Source organism: Bos indicus x Bos taurus, chromosome 19, assembly GCF_003369695.1.
Source record: "Bos indicus x Bos taurus breed Angus x Brahman F1 hybrid chromosome 19, Bos_hybrid_MaternalHap_v2.0, whole genome shotgun sequence".
Lineage (NCBI taxonomy): Eukaryota > Metazoa > Chordata > Mammalia > Artiodactyla > Bovidae > Bos > Bos indicus x Bos taurus.
In genome coordinates this window covers 39,921,243-39,941,740 of record NC_040094.1, presented here as the reverse complement: position 1 = coordinate 39,941,740, position 20,498 = coordinate 39,921,243, and the positions used below count along the sequence as shown (strand labels likewise).

The following is a 20,498-nucleotide window of genomic DNA, read 5'->3' as shown; positions in this document are numbered from 1 at the left end:
GAGTTGGATACGACTGAGCAACTTCACTTTCACTTTTCACTTTCATGCATTGGAGAAGGAAATGGCAACCCACTCCAGTGTTCTTGCCTGGAGAATCCCAGGGATGGGGGAGCCTGGTGGGCTGCCGTCTATGGGGTCGCACAGAGTCGGACACGACTGAAGTGACTTAGCAGCATTATCAGTATATAAGAGCTACATCATTCTTGATAAGGACTTTTTACAGTAGACATGGTAAATTGTTAAGTCATTTCTAATAAAAGCAGGAACAAGTCATTGAAGATTATGACCGTTAGTATACACTATACTTTGGTATAGTATACACTATAGTTAGTATACACTATACTTTTTTCCTAGGTGACGCTAGTAATGAACCCGCCTGACAATACAGCAGACTTAAGAGATGCAGGTTTGATCCCTGGATCTGGAAGATCCCCTGGAGAAGGGAATGGCAACCCACTCCAGTATTCTTGCCTGGAGAATCCCATGGACAGAGGAGCCTGGTGGGCTGTGGTCCATAGGGACTCTAAATAAGAGTTGGACGCAACTGAAATGACTTAGCGCACACATACAAAGTATATTTGACAAAGTTTTGGAGATTTTTAGCTAATATGATATACTTAAGTAACTAATATGAATATTAGAATTAAAAGTTATCATTTACAGATGTGATTGTATTAAATTATTGAATATATATAAATATCTGTTTGAAAATCATTGGCTTTCACATTTTCTTCAGATATCTGGGTCAAAGTTACCTAGTCATTCTTTGCTTTAAGAATAAAATTCTGATTTTTTTTTTCAAATTTCAGTAAGTGGTCTCTCTTCTGGTAATAAATACTGAGCATATATCAGGAGGACATTAGTAACCTTTGTGTTTAGCCAATTCAAACTTAACAGTCGTGCCAAATACTATATAACAAAGTAAAACATCTTCGTTTCTGAAATTGGCACCATTTTAGAATATTGGTTAACTTCCCATGATCATTGTAAGGCCTAACAACCTTAGAATCAGTGGTTAAGGATCCTGTAGAGTGACAATCATTTGCGAAATGCTAGAAGATACTAACATTTTGAGGAGTAGAAAACAGGATCATAAGAAATGGTGACAAAAAGTCAGAGACTTATTCTCTTTATATAAAGTAATCTGTCTTAAATTTCATAGCTAGACGCATTAAATTTTTTATAATATAATTTTTAGTAATTTTGTTACTTCAGATTTTGCAACAAGGCAATGGCACCCCACTCCAGTACTCTTGCCTGGAAAATCCCATGGACGGAGGAGCCTGGGAGGCTACAGTCCATGGGGTCGCTAAGAGTCAGACACGACTGAGCGACTTCACTTTCACTTTGCACTTTCATGCATTGGAGAAGGAAATGGCAACCCACTCCAGTGTTCTTGCCTGGAGAATCCCAGGGACGGGGGAGCCTGGTGGGCTGCTGTCTGTGGGGTCGCACAGAATTGGACACAACTGAAGCAACTTAGCAGTAGCAGCAAGCTTTGAAAACCAAAGTTTTTTGGAGTAAGTCCTAATTTTTCAGTTGTTTAATTAATAAATGAGCTTATATGTATTAAAAGGCTTATCACCCCAAGAAGGTAAATATTGTATACCTTGGCTATTCAAATAAGGCATCTAATTTGAGGAAGCAAAGTCAGTTATATGTGAAAATAGGTATAAAATCAGACTTTCTGGCAATTGGTTCTTTAGTGTGGTATAAAATTGACAGATGAAATTTATCATGAAGTCCTTTTTCCTCTTGTTTTTGCCCTAAAATTCTGTATCAATAGCAAATATTCTATAATTAGTACTGTATAATGTGACACCAATTAAATTTAGTAATATATTTAAAAAAAACAAAAACATGTTTTTTTTGAATTTCAGGTAATAACCCTTCCCAATAATTTGTATTTTGTAGTCTGCCACTTTTCAGAAATGGTCATTGTCAATATCTTGTTATAGTATTAATGACCCTGGAGATTTAAGACTGAGTAAAAATGTGAGCAGACTTTCTTATTTAGTTAAAAGTTTTAAATCCACTTTTATTCCAAGTAGGAAAAGTCAAAAGTAGATTTGCCATGGAATATGAAGACATCTTAATAGTTGACTTATTGAAAAACAGACTGACCAATTCCATTTATGGAATTGTAACATAAAATTTCATCAAACAGTTCTATTTTTAAAGAGGTTTTCATAGTCTAATAGATATTCTTTACTAACTTTATTGGGGCTTCCCAGGGATGGCTCAGCAGTAAAGAATTCGCCAGCCAAGCAGGAGACATGGGTTTGATCCCTGGGTTGGGAAGATCCTGGGAGAAGGAAATGGCAACCACCTCCAGTATCCTTGCCTGGGAAATCCCTTGGACAAAGGAGCCTAGGTTGCAGAGTTGGACATGACTTAGCGACTAAACAACAATAACAAAAACTTGATTACTGTGAACACATATGCCTTTTTTTCCTAATCAATGAATTCCTAATGAAAATAGAGAAATGTTATATTATTTATAGCTAAATTCTTTAGTATCAGTCAGAATTGTTTCAGGTTCTTTTACTGTTTTTATATTTACTGTCCCAGTAACTATCATTCTCTTTAAAAAAAAAAAATGTATTTATTGACACCTTCAGCCAGAATGTCCGATTTAAAAAAAAAATACTATCACAAATGTCTGTTCAGTGGACCTTCAGGTGAGTTATTTGGTTTTATTTTCCTAGCATGATTCAGAATGTGGTACTTTCCTTAGTTGTGACTTTGCTGCAAATGTCTGAAATTTTTACTTGAAATTACTTTCAGAACCAGTTTGAGGCATATTAGGAAATTAGCTTAATTACTTAATAGGTACAATTAGTGTTTTGGCTAAAAATAGATTGCAATTTGTTATTCACATAATCTGCAGACTTGAACTTTTTATGACTTGGACCTTTCCAAAAAGCAAATTCAGTTTTGGAAGGTGAAGATTTGACTTTGTGAACCTCGAAAAGGATATGTCAGAAAGTCAAGAACGTTTTGAACAATGTCAGTGTCATTGCTCTGCAAGCATTACAAAATGTCAGTTTGAAGCATTAGGATATGAAAGTTCTGATTTAAGTGGCTAATTACTTTATGGTCATACTATATCTCTGATTTGTTAGATTCCCATGCTCTGGGTTCTTTTATAAATAGGCACTTTAAAGGGATCAATTAAAAGTCAACATTTTGGGGGATTTTTGTGACTGGATTTATAAAATGTAGAATGGGATTATTGTTTTGTCATGCATCTGAATTTAGTAGATGACACTAGATAATAGTGATAAGGTTTTTTCTGTTATGAAAGAAAGTATAGTTGGTGCTTAAACAACGAAGGTTTGAACTGCATGGGTCCACTTATACTCAGATGTTTTTCAGTAGTAAATAGCGTACCACACATTCCAAGGTTGGTTGAATTTGGAGATGTGGAGGAACTGCAGATATGGAAGACCCCTGTCCCAGTGGTGTCTCTGGAAGCGTTAGTTGCTTTTCTTGTGCTTGCTTAGGCTGTGCGTATACTAAAATTGGAACAATACAGAGAAGATTAGCATGGCCCTGCGCAAGGACAACATGCAAATTTGTGAATCGTTCCATGTTTTTTGGGGCTACTCAGGTGGTTCAGTGGTAAAGAATCTGACTGCCAAGGCAGGAGACCCAGGGTTCGAACTCTGGGTTGGGAAGATCCCCTGGAGAAGGAAATGGCAACCCACTCCAGTATTCTTGCCTGGGAAATCCCATGAATGGAGGAGCCTGGTGGGCTACAATCTATGGGGTCGCAAATAGTCAGACACGTCTTAGCAACTAAGCACCTATAAATTATAGGTGGATTAACCCCCATAATATTCAAGGGTCAGCTGTATATATATTTGTAAAAACTCTCATTTTGTATATAAAAAAAGAATGTCTCTGTGTATAACTTGAGTCACTGTACTGTACAGCAGAGATTGGCACAACATTGTAAATCAACTATACTTCAATTTAAAAAAAACCTCCTATTTTATCTAAATTGATTTTGTTCTTATATAACAATAGAATATGTATTCAGGTATTTTTATTTGCATTTAATACTTATTGGTTTAAATTTATTTCTTTAATATTCTTAGATTTCAGGAAAGGATCAATGTATATGGCATAATTGGCAGAGAGCATGAATTTTGGATTAAACAGACCTGAGTTTTTAATCTCATTCTTGCTACTTACTAATTGTGTGACCTTGGGCAAGTTATTTAACTTTTCAGGGTTAGTTTCTTCATCTCACAAAATGGAGACAATGCCTACCTAACTAAATATTTTTAAAGCACCAGTGCATAATAGCCGGTCATACATTGAATATATTTATTTCTTTTCCTGCTTTTCATGTATTGGTGATTTGAAACTCACTAGTAAAATTAAAGAACTTTCTTAGCAGTCACTCTAAACATGACTTTAAGGTTTCCTTTAGGATTAGTTTGCCATTTACTTTAGTAAATACTGTATTTTCTACATTGCCAAGAAGAGTGTTTGAGAAACGAAGGAATGATTTGAACATTGTCAATAGCTATGAATTAATGCTTAATGACATACTTCTGATAACTTGTACTTAATATCTCCATGAAAGTATTTTCATTTATCTTCAATCACAGGTACAGGAACCTTAAAGATAGATTTTGTTGGCGAACTGAATGATAAAATGAAGGGTTTCTATAGAAGTAAATATACTACCCCTTCTGGAGAGGTGCGCTATGCTGCTGTCACACAGTTTGAGGTATGGTATTCTTTAAAATATGAGCTTCCCAAGTGGCGCTAGTGGTAAAGAGTCCGCCTGCCAATGCAGGAGACATTAAGAGATGCTGGTTCAATCCCTGGGTTGAAAAGATCCCCTAGAGGAGGAAATGGCAACCTGCTCCAATATTCTTGTCTGGGGAATCCCATGGACAGAGGAGCCTGGTGGACTACAGTCAGTGGGATTGCAAAGAGTTGGACACGACTGATGCGACTTAGCACGCATGCATTCTTTAAAATATTATGATCTTGGGACTTCTCTTGTGGACCTGTGGTTGAGAATCTGCCTGCCAGAGGCTTCCCTGGTGACTCAGTGAAGAATCCATCTGCCGGTGGAGGAGACATGGGTTCTATTCCTGATCTGGGAAGATGCCACATGCTGTGGAACAGCTGAGCCCATGCACCACAACTATTGAGCCTGTGCTCTAGAGCCCAGGAGCTGCAACTACTGAGCCTGCCTGCCACAACTGCTGAAGCCTGTGCACCCTAGAGCCTGCACATCACATCAAAGAGTAGCCCCCGCTCGCCACAACGTGAGAAAAGTCCGTGCAGCAACAAAAACAAAGCACAACCAAAAATAAATAATGAAATAAAATTATTGTTTTAAGAACAGAAAGAAAGGATCTGCTGCCAATGCAGGGGACCTGGGCTTGGTCCCTGGTCCAGGTGCTAAGATTCCACATGCTGCAGGGCAACAAAGTCCACGCACCACAGCTGCTGAGCTAGCACCCTAGAGCCCATGCTCTGCAGTAACAGAAGCCATGGCAGTGGGCAGCTTGCACACCATAACCAGAGAGTAGCCCCCGTTTGCCACAAGTAGAGAAAGCCCATATCAGCAATGAAGAGCCCGTGTGCCACAACAAAGACCCAGGGCAGCCAAAAAAAATCACGATCTTCAGTGAGACATTCTGACAAAGGTCTGTTCTCTTATTTGCCTGATTATTTGAGGCTAGATGCCTGTAACCATAATTGTATTAATGATTTTGGAATTTTTATTCTATATTCAGTTCTCTCTATTATACAGGGGAGAGAATTAGGGATGTGGGCTGGGGAATGATATTTTTATAACAGTATCAGTATTCATTTAGTAGGAAAAGCCACAGGTACAAAGTATAAAAGCAATCCAGGTGTTGAAGTTTTTTTTACCTGTATGTATGCATATATAGCTATACACAGATATATATGGATTTTATATATATATGTAAATATAATTTTGTTACCTATGTGTATGTGTGTGTATGTGAGAGTGTGATTCCAGTGCTTATCTCTAGCCCTTTTGAGCACTTCTTCATCTTGGAATGATTTGTTGCAGTGTGTCTCCAAATGATTTTTAAAGGGAGAGTATGTGGGTGGTATACTTCCTGAGTGTTGGGATATCAGAAAATCTTTCATTTGCCTTTATATACAACCAGTTTTACTGAACATATAAAAGATTTGTTTGGAGGAGGGGGAAGGAAGAAAGAGCAGCCCCTGACATAAGTTGTCCTAGCACTGAAGCTAATAGATGTTGTTTTCCTGTTGGATGTAGACAAAGTGCCAGCCTCAGACAAGGTTACTACTTTGACACCATGATAAGGTGAGACAAAACAAGGACCCTTCGTAATTTCCTCCAGGCACAGACAAAAACAAGGTCATTTTGTTCATCACAAAAGACAAACAACTCCCTTTCTTGGTTAAAATGAGTGACTGCTGGTTGTTTTTTTTTTTTACCAAATGCAGTCTTAGGCTTTCTCTAGTTTGCCCTCTTTATATTAACAGAAAAGATAATACTTGCTGGTAAAATTGCCTCCACTTTCTGACAGCACTCAACTTAGAATTCTTTCTTCCTTAAATCGTCTCCAAATCATTCAGGCAAATTCCAAATCACATAGTAGTTTCTTACCTTTTAACTGAGACACCCCATAGTTTCTTTTGAGTGAGTTTTCCCTTGACAAGCCCAACTTCTTCAGTAAGAGTGATACAATTGGCTTACAGTTTTTCTCTTTCAGAGGTGCATAAATGTTGGTCTAGGGACCACCCTGGTGGTCCAATGGCTACGACTCTGAGCTCCCAATGCATGGGGCCTAGGTTTGATTCTTGGTTAGGGAACTAGATTCTATGTGCTGCAACTGAAGATCTCGCATGCCACAACTAAGACCTGGCACAGCCAAATAAGTAAGTATTAAAGAAACCCAATATAGTTCAGGTTAATATGAAAAATTTTTTAATGTATAAAAACTTTGCTTCATTGTTGCTCCTGACTCCTTCATGCTGTAATTGTCATAAAAATTTGATCTTTATATAGTACTAATACATCTAAGCCTGTCAGTCATTTTCTAATTATTACCTTATACAGTTGCCTTTTAAAGACAGATGTAAAGACAAAACAGAAAAGAATTACAAATAAAAATGTTTATGGGAATTCCCTGGTAGGCTAGTGGTTAGGACTTTCCACTACAGGGAGCTGGTCAGGGTTCAGTCCCTTGTTGGGGACCTAAAATCCTGTAAGCTGTGTGGTGCAGCCAAGAATGAAAAACAGACAAAACCCAGATAAAAATATTTATGCTGTCTTTATAATTCCTACGTGTTCCCCTTCACGGTGTTCTTCATTTCTTTGTATGGATTTGAGTTACCATTTACTGTATTTCACTTGAGCTTACAGGACTCTTTTCAGTATTTTTTATAAGGCAGGTCTGCTAATAATAAGTTCTCTGTCTTTTGGCACAGCCTAATTAATAAATAAAAATAAATATTACAAAATATGTTCTAAAGTCTTTTACATCTCATTTTGTCAAATAGGAGGAGTCAGACTAAAATGTGTCTTATCCCTTTGTAGAGTAACACAATTTAAAATTTTGCTGTATTTTCTTTGTGATTGCTTGTTAAATTATTTCTTTGTACCTAGTGTTCACTTTTCATTAACTTTTAATAATTGGTGAACCCTACTCACATTCAGATTTAGATCTTTCATCAGTATAGCAGTATTTTCTTCTGTTGCATCTTCATTATGTTTCTGTTCTGATCTCTTCTTCAGGAACATCATTTAATAATAGATTTAGCTCTAGTGTCTGTCCCCTAAATGTACCTGTGATTGCTTTTATCACCTGTCCTTTGTTTGTTTGCTTTTTGCTTAATATGTATATTATTGAAGTATAGTTGACTTACAGTGTTTCAGGTGCACAGCAAGGTGATTCAGTTACGCATATATTATTTTTGAAATTATTTTCCATTATAGTTTATTACAAAATACTGACTATAGTTCCCTGTGCTATACAGTAAACCTTTTTTGCTTATTTCATCTTCCTAATTAGAAATCTAGCATTCTATTCATACTAAGTCAAACAAGTGGAATCAAAATATCATACATTTTTAGTTAGGCAAAAATTCATAAGTTTTCTAAAATATATATGTCATACATACTATTTATGTGTATACATAAGCTTTTCTACTATGCTTGATAAAGGCTTGAGAAAGAACATTAAAAAGAAAGAAAAAGATGGAGAAATTGGAAAGCATAAACTAAATGAAATGGGAGGACTGAATGTGAAATAGAAAAAGTAAAACAAACTAGATAAAAGATCATCATGTAGTCCAGTTGTTTTAAACATGACTGCTCATTAGAAGCATACCTTGAGCTCTGGAGGAAAAAGTGCAATACCTGGGCATTTGTATTTTTCAAAAAATTTCAAGATAATTCTGATAAGCATCTGGATTTTAAAAAGTGATTATAGGTTTTTCTGTAAAATTGTAGTTTTGTTTGGTGATACAGAGTTCAATTAATTTTCTGTTGACCAATCATGATACAGTGGTATAAAGTGAGTAATAGTTATATAATCACCATAGTTAAGGTGTTTATCAGTTTTCCCAATCAATAGCCAGACAAAAAATAAAAGATAATTATAATTTTAAGCCATAATGGGAACATGATTAACTTAACAATATAAAATAGTTCCATACAGTTTGGGGGGGTCAAGCACAGTGATGTAAGTGGAAGTAAGTACATGCACATGTTTTCATCTGCCTAGCCAGTGTATGTCTTTTGGTTGGTGCATTTAATCCATTTACATTTAAGGTAATTACCAGTATGTATGATCCTATTACCATTTTCTCAATTATTTTGGGTTTATTTTTTGAAGGTCTTTTCCTTCTCTTGTGTTTCCTTCTTAAAGTTCCTTTAGCATTTGTTGTAAACCTGGTTTGGTGGTGCTGAATTTTCTTAACTTTTGCTTTTCTGGAAAGCTTTTGATTTGTCCATCAAATCTGAAGGAGAGACTTTCTGGGTATTCTTGGTTGTAGGTTCTTCCCTTTCACCACTTTAAATATATCATGCTGTTTGCTTCTGTCTTGTGGAGTTTCTATTGAGAAATCAGCTGATAGCCTGATGGGAGTTCCCTTATATGTTATTTGTTGTTTTTCTCTTGTTGCTTTTAATATTTTATCTTTGTCTTTAATTTTTGTCAGTTTGATTACTATGTGTCTCAGTGTGCTCCTCCTTGGGTTTATCCTTCCTGGGACTCTCTGTGCTGCCTGGACTTGGTTAACTGTTTCCTTTCCCATGTTAGGGAAATTTTCAGCTATTACTTCAGATATTTTCTCAGGTCCTTTTTCTCTCCCTCCTCCTTCTGGGACCCCTATAATGTGAATGTTGGTGCATTCAGTGTTGTCCCAGAGGTCTCTTAGGCTGTCTTCATTTCTTTGCATCCTTTTTTCTATACTCTGTTACGTAGCAGTGGTTTCCACCATTCTGTCCTCCAGGTCATTTATCTCTTCTTTTGCCTCAGTTATTCTGCTCTTGATTCCTTCTAGTATATTATGCATCTGTTTTTTAGTTCTTGTAGGTCTTTGGTAAACATTTCTTGTATCTTCATTGTTTTCACGAGATCTTGGGTCATCTTCATTATCATTATTCTGAGTTCTTTTTCTGGAAGGTTGCCTATCTCCACTTCATTTAGTTGTTTTTCTGGGGTTTTATCCTGTCCCTTTATCTGTGATATACCTTTCTGCTTTTTCATCGAGATTAACTTTCTGTTTGGTTATGGTTTTTGTCTTAGCTGCTGTGGGACTGTGCTTCTTGCTTCTTCGATCTGCCCTCTGATGGAGGAGGCTAAGAGGCTTGTGTAAGCTTCCTGATGGGAGGGACTGGCAGTGAGAAAAACTGGGTCTTGCTCTGGTGGGCAGGGCCTTGCTCAGTAAAGCTTTAATCCAATTATCTGATGATGGGTGTGGTTGCACTCCCTCCCTGGTAGTTGTTTGCCCTATGGTAGGGTTAATGGCAAACTCCAAGAGGGTTTACTATGCCAAGGGAGGGGCCTTCCTGGCCTGATGCTGCCAGTGCCTCTGTCCCTGTGGTGAGCCCCTGTCAACCCATAACCTCCACAGGAGACCTTCCAACATTAGCAGGTAGTTGTGACTCAGCCTCCTGTGGGGTTACTGCTCCTTTCCTCTGGATCTTGGTGCGTGCAAGATTTGGTTTGTGCCCTCCAAGACTGGAGTCTCTGTTTCCCCTAGTCCTGTGGAAGTCCTGTAATCAAATCCCACTGACCTTCAAGGCCAGATTTCCTGGGGATTCCCAGTCCCTTTGTCCAGTACCCAGGCTGGGAAGCCTTACTTGGGGTTTAGAACCTTCACCATAGTGCAAGAACTTCTTTGGTATTATTGTTCTCCAGTTGGTGGGTCACCCACAACTAGGTACAACTAGAGAGAAGCCCACCCACCACACCAAAATACCCTGTGTGCAGCAACTAAGGCCCAATGCAGCCAGATAGATAAATAAACTTAGATCTTACTATCTGTGTCATTTTATTTAGTGCTACTCCTAATTTGAATTTTTCTGTGTATTGTTTTCCTTACAGTCTACTTACTTTTTCAAACATCTTATTTACTGTTTAGTAGAATTCATAATTTATTTAATTTCTTTGACAGTGCAGTCAGACATGTCACATTTTTCCTTCGAGAAATCCTTTTTTAAAAATATTTATTTACTGGCTGTGCTGGGTCTTCATTGCTGTGCAGGCTTTCCTCTAGTCGTGGTCCGCATGGGCTGCTCTCTAGCTGTGGTGTGCAGGCATTGCCATGGCTTATCGTTGCAGAGCACAGGCTCTAAGGCACCTGGGCTTCGGTAGCTGCAGCATGTGGGCTCAGTAGTTGCGGCTCCTGCGCTCTAGAGCACAGGCTCCGTAGCTGTGGCACAGGGGGCTTGTTGCTCCATGGCACATGGAATATTCTCAAATCAGGGACCAAACCCTTGTCTCCTGCATTGGCAGGCGAATTCTTTTACCACTGAGCCACCAAGGAAGCCCCAAGAAATCCTTTTTCAGAAGTATATGTTTTCCTGGCAGGCCAATGGTTAAGATTCCACACTTCTACTGCTGGGGGCATGAGTTTGATCCCTGATGAGGAACTAAGATCCCACATGCTATTCAGGGGAAAAAGAAAAAAAATGAAGAAGCAACAGAACCGAACGTGAAACAACAGACTGGTTCAAAATTGGGAAAGGAGTACGTCAAGGCTGTATATTGTCACCCTGCTTATTTAACTTATACACAGAGTACCTCATGCAAAATGCCAGGCTAGATGAAGCACAAGCTGAAATCAAAATTGCCGGGAGAAATATCAATAACCTCAGGTATGGAGATGACACCACCCTAATGGCAGAAATTGAAAAGGAACTAAAGAGCCTCTTGATGAAGGTGAAAGAGGAGAATGAGAAAACTGGCTTAAAACTGAACATTCGGAACACGAAGATCATGGCATCCGATCCCATCACTTCATGGCAAATAGATGGGGAAACAGTGGAAACAGTGACAGACTTTATTTTCTTGGGCTCCAGAATCACTGCGGACAGTGACTGAAGCCATGAAATTAAAAGATGCTTGCTCCTTGGAAAAAAAGCTATGACAAACCTAGACAGTGTATTAAAAAGCAGAGACATCACTTTGCCAACAAAGGTCTGTATAGAGTTGTACCGTGAAGAAGGCTGAGCACCAAAGAATTGTTGCTTTTGAACTGTGGTGCTAGAGAAGACTCTTTGAGAGTCCCTTGGCCAGCAAGGAGATCAAATCAGACAATCCTAAAGGAAATCAACCCTGAATATTCACTGGAAGGACTGATACTGAAGCTCCAATACTTTGGCCACCTGATGGGAAGAGCCAACTCACTGAAAAAGACCCTGATGCTGGGAAAGATTGAGGGCAGGAGGAGAAGGGGGCAACAGAAGATGAAATGAATAGACGGCATTATCAACTCAATGGACATGAGTTTGAGCAAACTCTGGGAGATAGTGAAGGACAGGGAAGCCTGGTGTGCTGCAGTCCATTGGGTCACAGAGAGTCGGACGTGACTGAGGGGCAAGATACAGAATCTTGTCAGCGGTTCTATTTCTATTTTATGAAAGATTCTTTATTTTATAACTAATATTCTGCTGCACCACTAAATCTTATTTTGTTTTAAAGTTTATTACTTTTATGTTTACAGAAAGAATGAGATCTCTTTAAATAAGTAGGTCAAATGCTGACAGTTTTATGTGTTGTATATGAAAGTGCTACCTTGCATTTTCTTTGTTATCAGTGCCTAGCTTATTGCCTAGCGCTAAGTAGAAAATAAATATTTGAAAAAGTGAATGAATGAATGATAGAAATGGTTGTTACGTGAAATAGTCCGGTAGGTTCATTCAGTGATAGTTCATATTTCATATTCTTTTTTTAAGGCTACTGATGCCCGGAGAGCTTTTCCTTGCTGGGATGAACCTGCCATCAAAGCAACTTTTGATATTTCATTGGTTGTTCCTAAAGACAGAGTAGCTTTATCAAACATGGTATGTATGTGTTAATGAGTATTCTTATATTTTGAATAAGCATTTAGCATACTTTGTTTGCTGATTAGATGGGATAGCATGGAACTACCTAGTCACCCAGCACAGTACTTGACACATAATGGGAGCACAAATGTTAGTGTTCTTAGTTTCTTATAAGCCCTCTTTTTTTTTATTGCCTCATTTGCGGAGTTTTCCCGCACCCTGGAAGAAATTTCTTGTAAGCTATGTTAACAAGATTACCTGCTTTCTTTAATTTGGAAATCTAAGTAAGAAATGAACTTAATAACTATTACTTGAGAGAAAAAAAATCTGATACTGTTACTAAATGCCGAAAGTTACAGCCACATAATGAAGTATATTTAGGTTTTAACTGATTGTGTTCTTGGATGTGCTCCCTTCACTGATGTCATTGAATGTCATTCATAGTAGAATAAGCATTTACTACTTGAAATGTGTTGTCTAAGACTGCCTTATTTAAGACATAGAGTAGCCGGTAGACTATAATAGGAGTCTAGGGAACTTGGAAACACCTACTGGACCTGAAATAACTGGCTTTTGCTTCCTTTATTAGTGGAGAGAATTCCGTAGATTCTCTTCTTAAAGATGCTTTTCTCAAATGTTCTTAGAGAGGAAGCTAATAAATTACACTGAAATGTTCATTTGCAGTTTAATGCAAATGAATTTATCAGATCAGTTCTTGAATAAGTCTTGCTTGGAAGAAAAAATAGCAAGAACTTGAGGAAACTGAGAGCCTGAATAGGAAAAAGAGGGAAATTAGGGAACTCTCAAAGTAAATGAGATTTGTCACAAATTTGCTTAGAGCCAACCTTCATATAGAATATGCTCTAAATCTAGAAATCTGTGCCCTTTTGAAATGTCCAGTTTCACAACTACATTTTATTTTCATTAATATTTGTTGTCTTCTATCCTTCGTTCACTTGAAAAGTATTAAAGTCTTAAAACATCCCAATACCTGTTATGTTAATAGGTATTCAAGAAAAGGTGCTTCTTTTACCTTACAAATCCTTGGTAGTTTTAACACTTCAGCTCCAACTTCTTATTGTGTATGCTTCATCAGTTCACTTTCTTTATTAATAGGAAAAGCCTTGAGAGTGTAATAGTACTGGGTAAATTAGGATAGAGAAGTAAGCAGTGCTGGAAAGGGGGAAGAAAAGGTTACAAAGCCTACAGTTTGGGGGTAGTGTTTGCTTTAAGGTATTTAATGTAAATCTGTTAAATTTTCCTTTTTTTTTTTTAAAGAATGTAATTGATCGGAAACCATACCCTGATGATGAAAATGTAGTGGAAGTGAAGTTTGCTCGCACACCTGTCATGTCTACATATCTGGTGGCATTTGTTGTGGGTGAATATGACTTTGTAGAAACAAGGTCAAAAGATGGTGTGTGTGTCCGTGTTTACACCCCTGTTGGCAAAGCAGAGCAAGGAAAATTTGCGTTAGAGGTAAATGTACTTGAAGAGGATTGTTCCAACAGTCCATAACTCCAGGTTGGGGAATTTACATTTCTGATCAATTATTAGTACAGTTATTTATAATCTAATCTGAAATATCTTGTGCTACTTTGGTTTTACTTTTAATAGAATCTTGGAACTAGCAACTTTGATGTTAACATTTTGAAAGATAATGATTAAGAGAATATTAGAATGGAATTTATTAACCTAGAGAGTGGGGGGGGGACATATATAATTGTACTTTTCATACTGAGTTATAAATGGATTAAAGTTTGGCTGACATATACAAAGCTTAGGGCTAAAGCAGTCTCTGGAGGTGGGGTCCCCCAGGGTTGGTTTCTTATAACTTGAGATATTTGGCTTGCAACTGGATTCCTTTGTGGATTTCTGTAGGAATGGCAATAGGATTTATCAGATGGTTCTTTTCTTTATACTTTTATAGGTTGCTGCTAAAACTCTGCCTTTTTATAAGGACTACTTCAATGTTCCTTATCCTCTACCTAAAATTGATCTCATTGCTATTGCAGACTTTGCAGCTGGTAAAGTAAATTTCACTTTATTGATAAATTGTAATAACTTTTATTTTGAATTTTATGATTTTCAAGAAGAAGTATGTATAAATATCAATAAATGTTTGTATTTTATTTTATGAAGGTGCCATGGAGAACTGGGGCCTTGTTACTTATAGGTATGTTAATGATGTATTACCCTACCTTGTCTTTTAAATCACTGATTTCATGAGTGCTTCACTCCTAATTACAGTTCAGTAGCTTCTGCTTTATGATCTGCCATAAATTTTCCTACCTTCCCCCATTTCCTTGAACATTTCAAGAATGCAGATGAACACCCTCTGGTGCTACTATCTGAGAGTGTAAGATTTTAAAGTGAGCATCTGGCATTAGTAGCATTTCTAAATGTATTTTTGGCTGAGTTTCTCATTTCAGTGCCTTCTCTTCCTCCTGGTAGTTACATAGTTACATATCCAGCTTGAAGAACTTCCCCTGATTTAATGTCTTCTAGTCAAGTTCTCCGGAAAAGGCAATGGCACCCAACTCCAGTACTCTTGCCTGGCAAATCCCATGGACGGAGGAGCCTGGTAGGCTGCAGTCCGTGGGGTCGCTAGGAGTCGGACACCACTGAGCGACTTCACTTTCACTTTTCACTTTCATGCATTGGAGAAGGAAATGGCAACCCACTCCAGTGTTCTTGCCTGGAGAATCCCAGGGACGGGGGAGCCTGATGGGCTGCCGTCTATGGGGTCACACAGAGTCGGACACAACTGAAGTGACTTCGAAGCAGCCAAGTTCTTACATGTCTGTCACCACAATACAAACATGTGGGTTGTATAATTTTAAAAGCAGTGTCTGTAAACAAGTTTTGGCCTTCTACTTTCAATTGCCTTCTTCGATGAGCTAAGTTTTGGACACTGTGTTCAGTGTTCTTTTTGGGACTGTGGAATGCATCTTCCCCCAGCTTGCCACTTCTCTGCTTTTAATGGAAGAACTGTCTTCTCTTTCTGTCTAGCACAGTAATGCCTAATTCCTTTAGATAGTTTTCCTAAAATTTCAGGCAGCTATCCTAGAAACAAACTGATAATTAAACTTGTGTCACATCTTTGATATTCTTTTGTATGAATTCAATTGGAGTAGTCTTTAATCTTCGCAGAGCTTTTTCTATCCTGTGTACTCTGAGGAAATGTTTTCTTGACATCTTTAAAGCCTAACTTGACCATCTTATTTACTTTTTGAATCTCCCTCCCCCACTTCTGCATGCCTGCTTTTATTGAAATACTTTTATTTAAAAAAAAAAATTTTTTTTTTTTTTAAACACAGGGAGACTGCATTGCTTATTGATCCAAAAAACTCCTGTTCTTCATCACGCCAGTGGGTTGCTCTGGTTGTGGGACATGAACTCGCCCATCAATGGTTTGGAAATCTTGTTACTATGGTATTTAATATTTTTAAGTGCTCAAATATATTTTTTTCCTGCTACACCTTATGTTGGCTAAATAGTATTTCAGGTTTGGCTGGCAATTTGTACCAAAAAAGTTTTTTTGATAGAAAAACTTTATTTTGAAAAGGTTTTATCAGGATATCCATGTTAATTAAGAACATACAGGTAATCTTTATTCAACAGAAAATACTACCTAAACTGTTCTAAATACTGCCTGTAAATGGGGCAAGTCAGGATATTAATTTGGGTGAAAGGAAGAGATTCCACTTAGACAATTTCCATGCAGTGAGATTCAGGCTAACTGAAGTTTCTTGTGTCATATGTCACTTGCTGTAAAGTAACCTGATGAATAGCAAACTATCTTTAATAAGGTTGAAATGTTTTTAAGGGTCATTTTCTTCATTGCCTAAAGTTTTAAGCTGATATTTGATAGAAATGAAGGCAAAGAAACTACAGAATAACTGAAGAATATTAAAATGTCCAGCTCTCCTATTGAAGTCCTTGTTTATTGTAATGTTTGTAGTGAATGATCTCTATCCTCTAGTCTTGACCTTTCCCTTTTACTCTAAATGAGTACTATCTATAGCAACCAACTGTGTTAGAGCTTGGAAGCACAGCTTTTAATAAGTGAACTAGAAGTACCTCTGCAAAGAAAGAACTGGAGATTGTGGAGCCAGCCAAATTCCCTGATGGCATTTTAGGCTGCCAAAGAGCAGAGCCCAACTTGGATGTTAGTTGAGACCACATGTCACAGAAATAAGCAAGAAAGAAAAACATTTAGCAACTCTTAAATGTCTGAGTTTGAGCAAACTCCAGGAGATTGTGCAGGACAGGGAAGCCTGGCGTGCTGCTGTTCATGGGGTCACAAAGAGTTGGACATGTCTTAGCAACCGAAACAGCAATGTGTCTGAAAGAGTTCCTAAGGAAAGTCAGCCCTTGAAAGTAAATCCTTTCTTTTTTGCTTTGGTTGTTTAAAATTTTGCTTAGGGGTTAAAAGAAAAAAGAAGAAAAGGTTGTTTGAAATATACTTTTACATGAAATTAAGTATGCTAGTTCCTGTGTTCAAATATGTCAGAAATGTTCCTTTCTCCTAATGCAGCAAATTTGTTGCTACCAAACAATTTTTTTTTTTGCTGTGTGAGCAGATTTTATTTTTTATGATTTTATTTTTAAACTTCCAGTATTAAATTTTAGTAGGGGAAATGTGTGCATTCTCATGTTGCTTTTAAACATCTTTCTGTTGTATTCGAGTAACTTCTAGTTATTGGATGTCAGTTTTTTCATTAACTGAAATACAGGGGTTTAGAGAGAGTTGGAAAATTACTAGCTTTGTACCAGCTTATCCCAATGGAGTCTGTTAGTTAAATAAGTACGCAAAGCATGTGGACAGATAGCCATTTATCACTTTATTGAAAACATTTGATCTTTTCAGAATTTTTAAATACCCTTTTGTTTTTCACCATTACATTTGTCCTTTATCTTGAATTCATATAGTATTGCTTTTTTAATAAGAGATTTAATCAACTGTAATGAAAATTAGATTGAAATCTCTTTCTAGCAAGTTTGTTTCTATTTTAAAAAGTTGATTTTGTCTGTGACCCATTATATTCTTTGTCCACTCCACTATTCTTATTATTGACAAATGAGAATTTTATATTCTATAAATGTTTAAATACCAGTTGTATTTAAACTTACTGCTATGACATTTTGTTAATTTCATGCAATTCTTGTATAAGCAATACTGCTTTTCTGTTTATCTAGAAAGTTTAATTTGTCACTCAGCAATGATTTTTTCCCCTGTCATTATGGAGATAGTTCCCAGTTTTCTTTGTTTGGTCCTAATAACTTTCTGATTTCTTAAAGAGAGTTGTTTATTAAACTGAATTTTATATGACAGTGTAGCTCTTACACACATTTATGCACTCCCTTCCCATTTTCCATCTTGAGGGTGTTTTTCATCCCCCTTCCTCCTCCTCTTCTACCTTTAGTACCAAAAAGTTACTTAGCAGTGGTGATAATGCGAGTGTCACCAGTTGGCTGTTCTTGGCAATTCTTTTGTTTATAGATGTGAGTTATTTACTAAATGTTTTGAATTGAATTTTAGCTCATCAAGAGTTTTAGAGTATAATGGAAGGGACATAAGAGTTTTTTATATTAGTGGAGTGACAAGCATCTTCTTTTCTTTACATATTTCCATCTTCTGTTTTTAGGAATGGTGGACTCATCTTTGGTTAAATGAAGGCTTTGCATCATGGATTGAGTATCTGTGTGTAGACCACTGCTTCCCAGAGTATGATATCTGGACTCAGTTTGTTTCTGCTGATTATACACGAGCTCAGGAGCTTGACGCCTTAGATAACAGCCATCCCATTGAAGTGAGACGTAATTTTCAGTCATTGGCCTTTGCTTTCACTTTCAATGAAATATGTAGTTTTTAAAATTTTCTTTGAAAAGAAAATTGCATGAGTGATGTCACTTTTATAGTTTATATTTCCATCTTGAAACTGCAGGCAGATTCTTTATTGAGTGAGCTACAAAGGAGATCCCCTTGAAATTCTACAAAGTTCTAGTTCTATTTCATTTTAAAATCTGTATCTTTGTAGAAGCAAGTTTTCTGTATCCATAAACATTCACTGAATAGATTTTTACTGAATTGTAATGGGGGAACCATACCTGTTGGGTAATATTAGGATTCTGTTGTTTCAAAGAAAATTCTAAACATACTCTTTTGTTGTTGTCATTGCTTTATATATATTTTAATTCTTTTTACTTAATCTGTCCTATTTTGGCTAGTTTATATGTATAAATTTTGCCTCCAAAGAGCTAGACTTACAGTCTACTTTGACATATTTAACCTGGGTCCTATGTAACTGTTAGCCATTACAATAAGTGCAAGAAGTCCAATGTTTTTCATCTCTCCCTTCCTTACCTTCACCTCCCTATCTCCAAAGAGATCCACAGTGACTTGCCTTCCAGCAAAGCAGTGTCAAGACTGGAACCCAGGCCCTAAAGAGATGATGGGGATTGTGTTATGTATTCTGTTTTATTAGTATTAGTTATTACACCCTTTTAAACAATTACACAGTATGAGTCACCTAAAGGCAAAAAGTATCTTATTGAGTTAGAAGAGTTTTCCTAGAAAGCTCTTTATGTAATTCATTATTACAGTTTGTCTGCTTCCTGTTATAACCTTGAATCATACTGTCTGCCAGGTCAGTGTGGGCCATCCTTCTGAAGTTGATGAGATATTTGATGCAATATCATACAGCAAAGGTGCATCTGTCATCCGAATGCTACATGACTACATTGGAGATAAGGTAAGAAAAAAAAAAAATAATTAATTCTTTTATGGTGATCCCACAGAGTTTTACATGAAAAAGAAAAGTTTGATTTTATTTAGGTTAAGTTCCTAAGTAATTTTTCTAGAATCTATAAGAATATTACTCTGGCTTATCTTTATTTCTTTTTATGTTGACTGTTTTGGTCTCTTAAATGAATGATCTTGCAAATATATTTTGGGGGTTGGTGGAAGTCTGGTATAAAACTTAAAAGCAAAAGTAGAAGGCAAAGCGTATACATTCTTAAACGAAAGACAATAGACATTACTGTGTTTTAGTAAATCTAATACTCAATTAATTTTGAGTAAATTAGTTCTTGAGTACTCTGTAGTCAAAATATACTATAATTCTGAGTTCTCACTCTCCTGGATTTTAAAAATTGTGTTTTCTCAGGACTTTAAGAAAGGAATGAACATGTATTTAACCAAGTTCCAACAAAAGAATGCTGCCACAGGTAATTTTTAATAACTTGAGGTAGAAATGGAGAGAATGTCGGCACATTATCCAGAGTACGATATTTTATTTTTTTCTAAATACTCGATTTTCCATGTGATGGATAGGAAATAAAGTCGACTTTTTTGAAGATATATTACATCATAGATCAGTATGAATCAGGACCTATTATCCTTTTGGTCAACCTTCAGTAGTCTGCTTTCCACAGCTCAATGTTTTGCTGAAGAGTCTGAAAAGTTCTGTTTACTTTACCATAGCTTGTTCTTTTTTGGTGATTTGTGGGTTTTGTTGCCCTTAATTGACCATTGGACATTAAAATAGCTGCAGATTAACCATTTGTAGGAGTTGAACTTGTGGAACTGCAGATTTTCATTGAAGGAAATTCTTAAAATTTTATGATAGTCTATGATTTATTAGATATTAGAGTCAAAAGGAAGAATAAAGGTATACTAGTTGATTGATTCGGAGAAGGCAATGGCACCCCACTCCAGTACTCTTGCCTGGAAAATCCCATGGATGGAGGAGCCTGGTAGGCTGCAGTCCATGGGGTCACTAAGAGTCGGAAACGACTGAGTGACTTCACTTTCACTTTTCACTTTCATGCATTGGAGAAGGAAGTGGCAACCCACTCCAGTATTCTTGCCTGGAGAATCCCAGGGATGGGGAAGCCTGGTGGGCTGCCGTCTGTGGGGTCTCACAGAATCGGACACGACTGAAGTGACTTAGCAGCA

General features: G+C 37.0%; 1 protein-coding gene and 1 non-coding gene across 3 annotated transcripts in view; both read left to right on the top strand.

The window, feature by feature from the left end:
- The window catches only part of NPEPPS (aminopeptidase puromycin sensitive), a 104,048-nt gene that overhangs the window by 60,518 nt on the left and 23,032 nt on the right, over window positions 1–20,498 (top strand). For both annotated transcript variants that reach the window (XM_027519813.1, XM_027519814.1), the window contains 9 exons: window positions 4,623–4,744; window positions 12,446–12,553; window positions 13,814–14,014; window positions 14,466–14,562; window positions 14,678–14,711; window positions 15,856–15,970; window positions 18,187–18,351; window positions 19,189–19,293; window positions 19,708–19,768. In XM_027519813.1, coding sequence (XP_027375614.1) covers window positions 4,623–4,744; window positions 12,446–12,553; window positions 13,814–14,014; window positions 14,466–14,562; window positions 14,678–14,711; window positions 15,856–15,970; window positions 18,187–18,351; window positions 19,189–19,293; window positions 19,708–19,768 — 1,008 coding nt within the window. The remainder of the gene's footprint in view (window positions 1–4,622; window positions 4,745–12,445; window positions 12,554–13,813; window positions 14,015–14,465; window positions 14,563–14,677; window positions 14,712–15,855; window positions 15,971–18,186; window positions 18,352–19,188; window positions 19,294–19,707; window positions 19,769–20,498) is intronic.
- Window positions 3,497–3,600, top strand: LOC113878611. Its single transcript, XR_003507040.1, has one exon. It is a non-coding gene; the product is annotated as a U6 spliceosomal RNA (small nuclear RNA).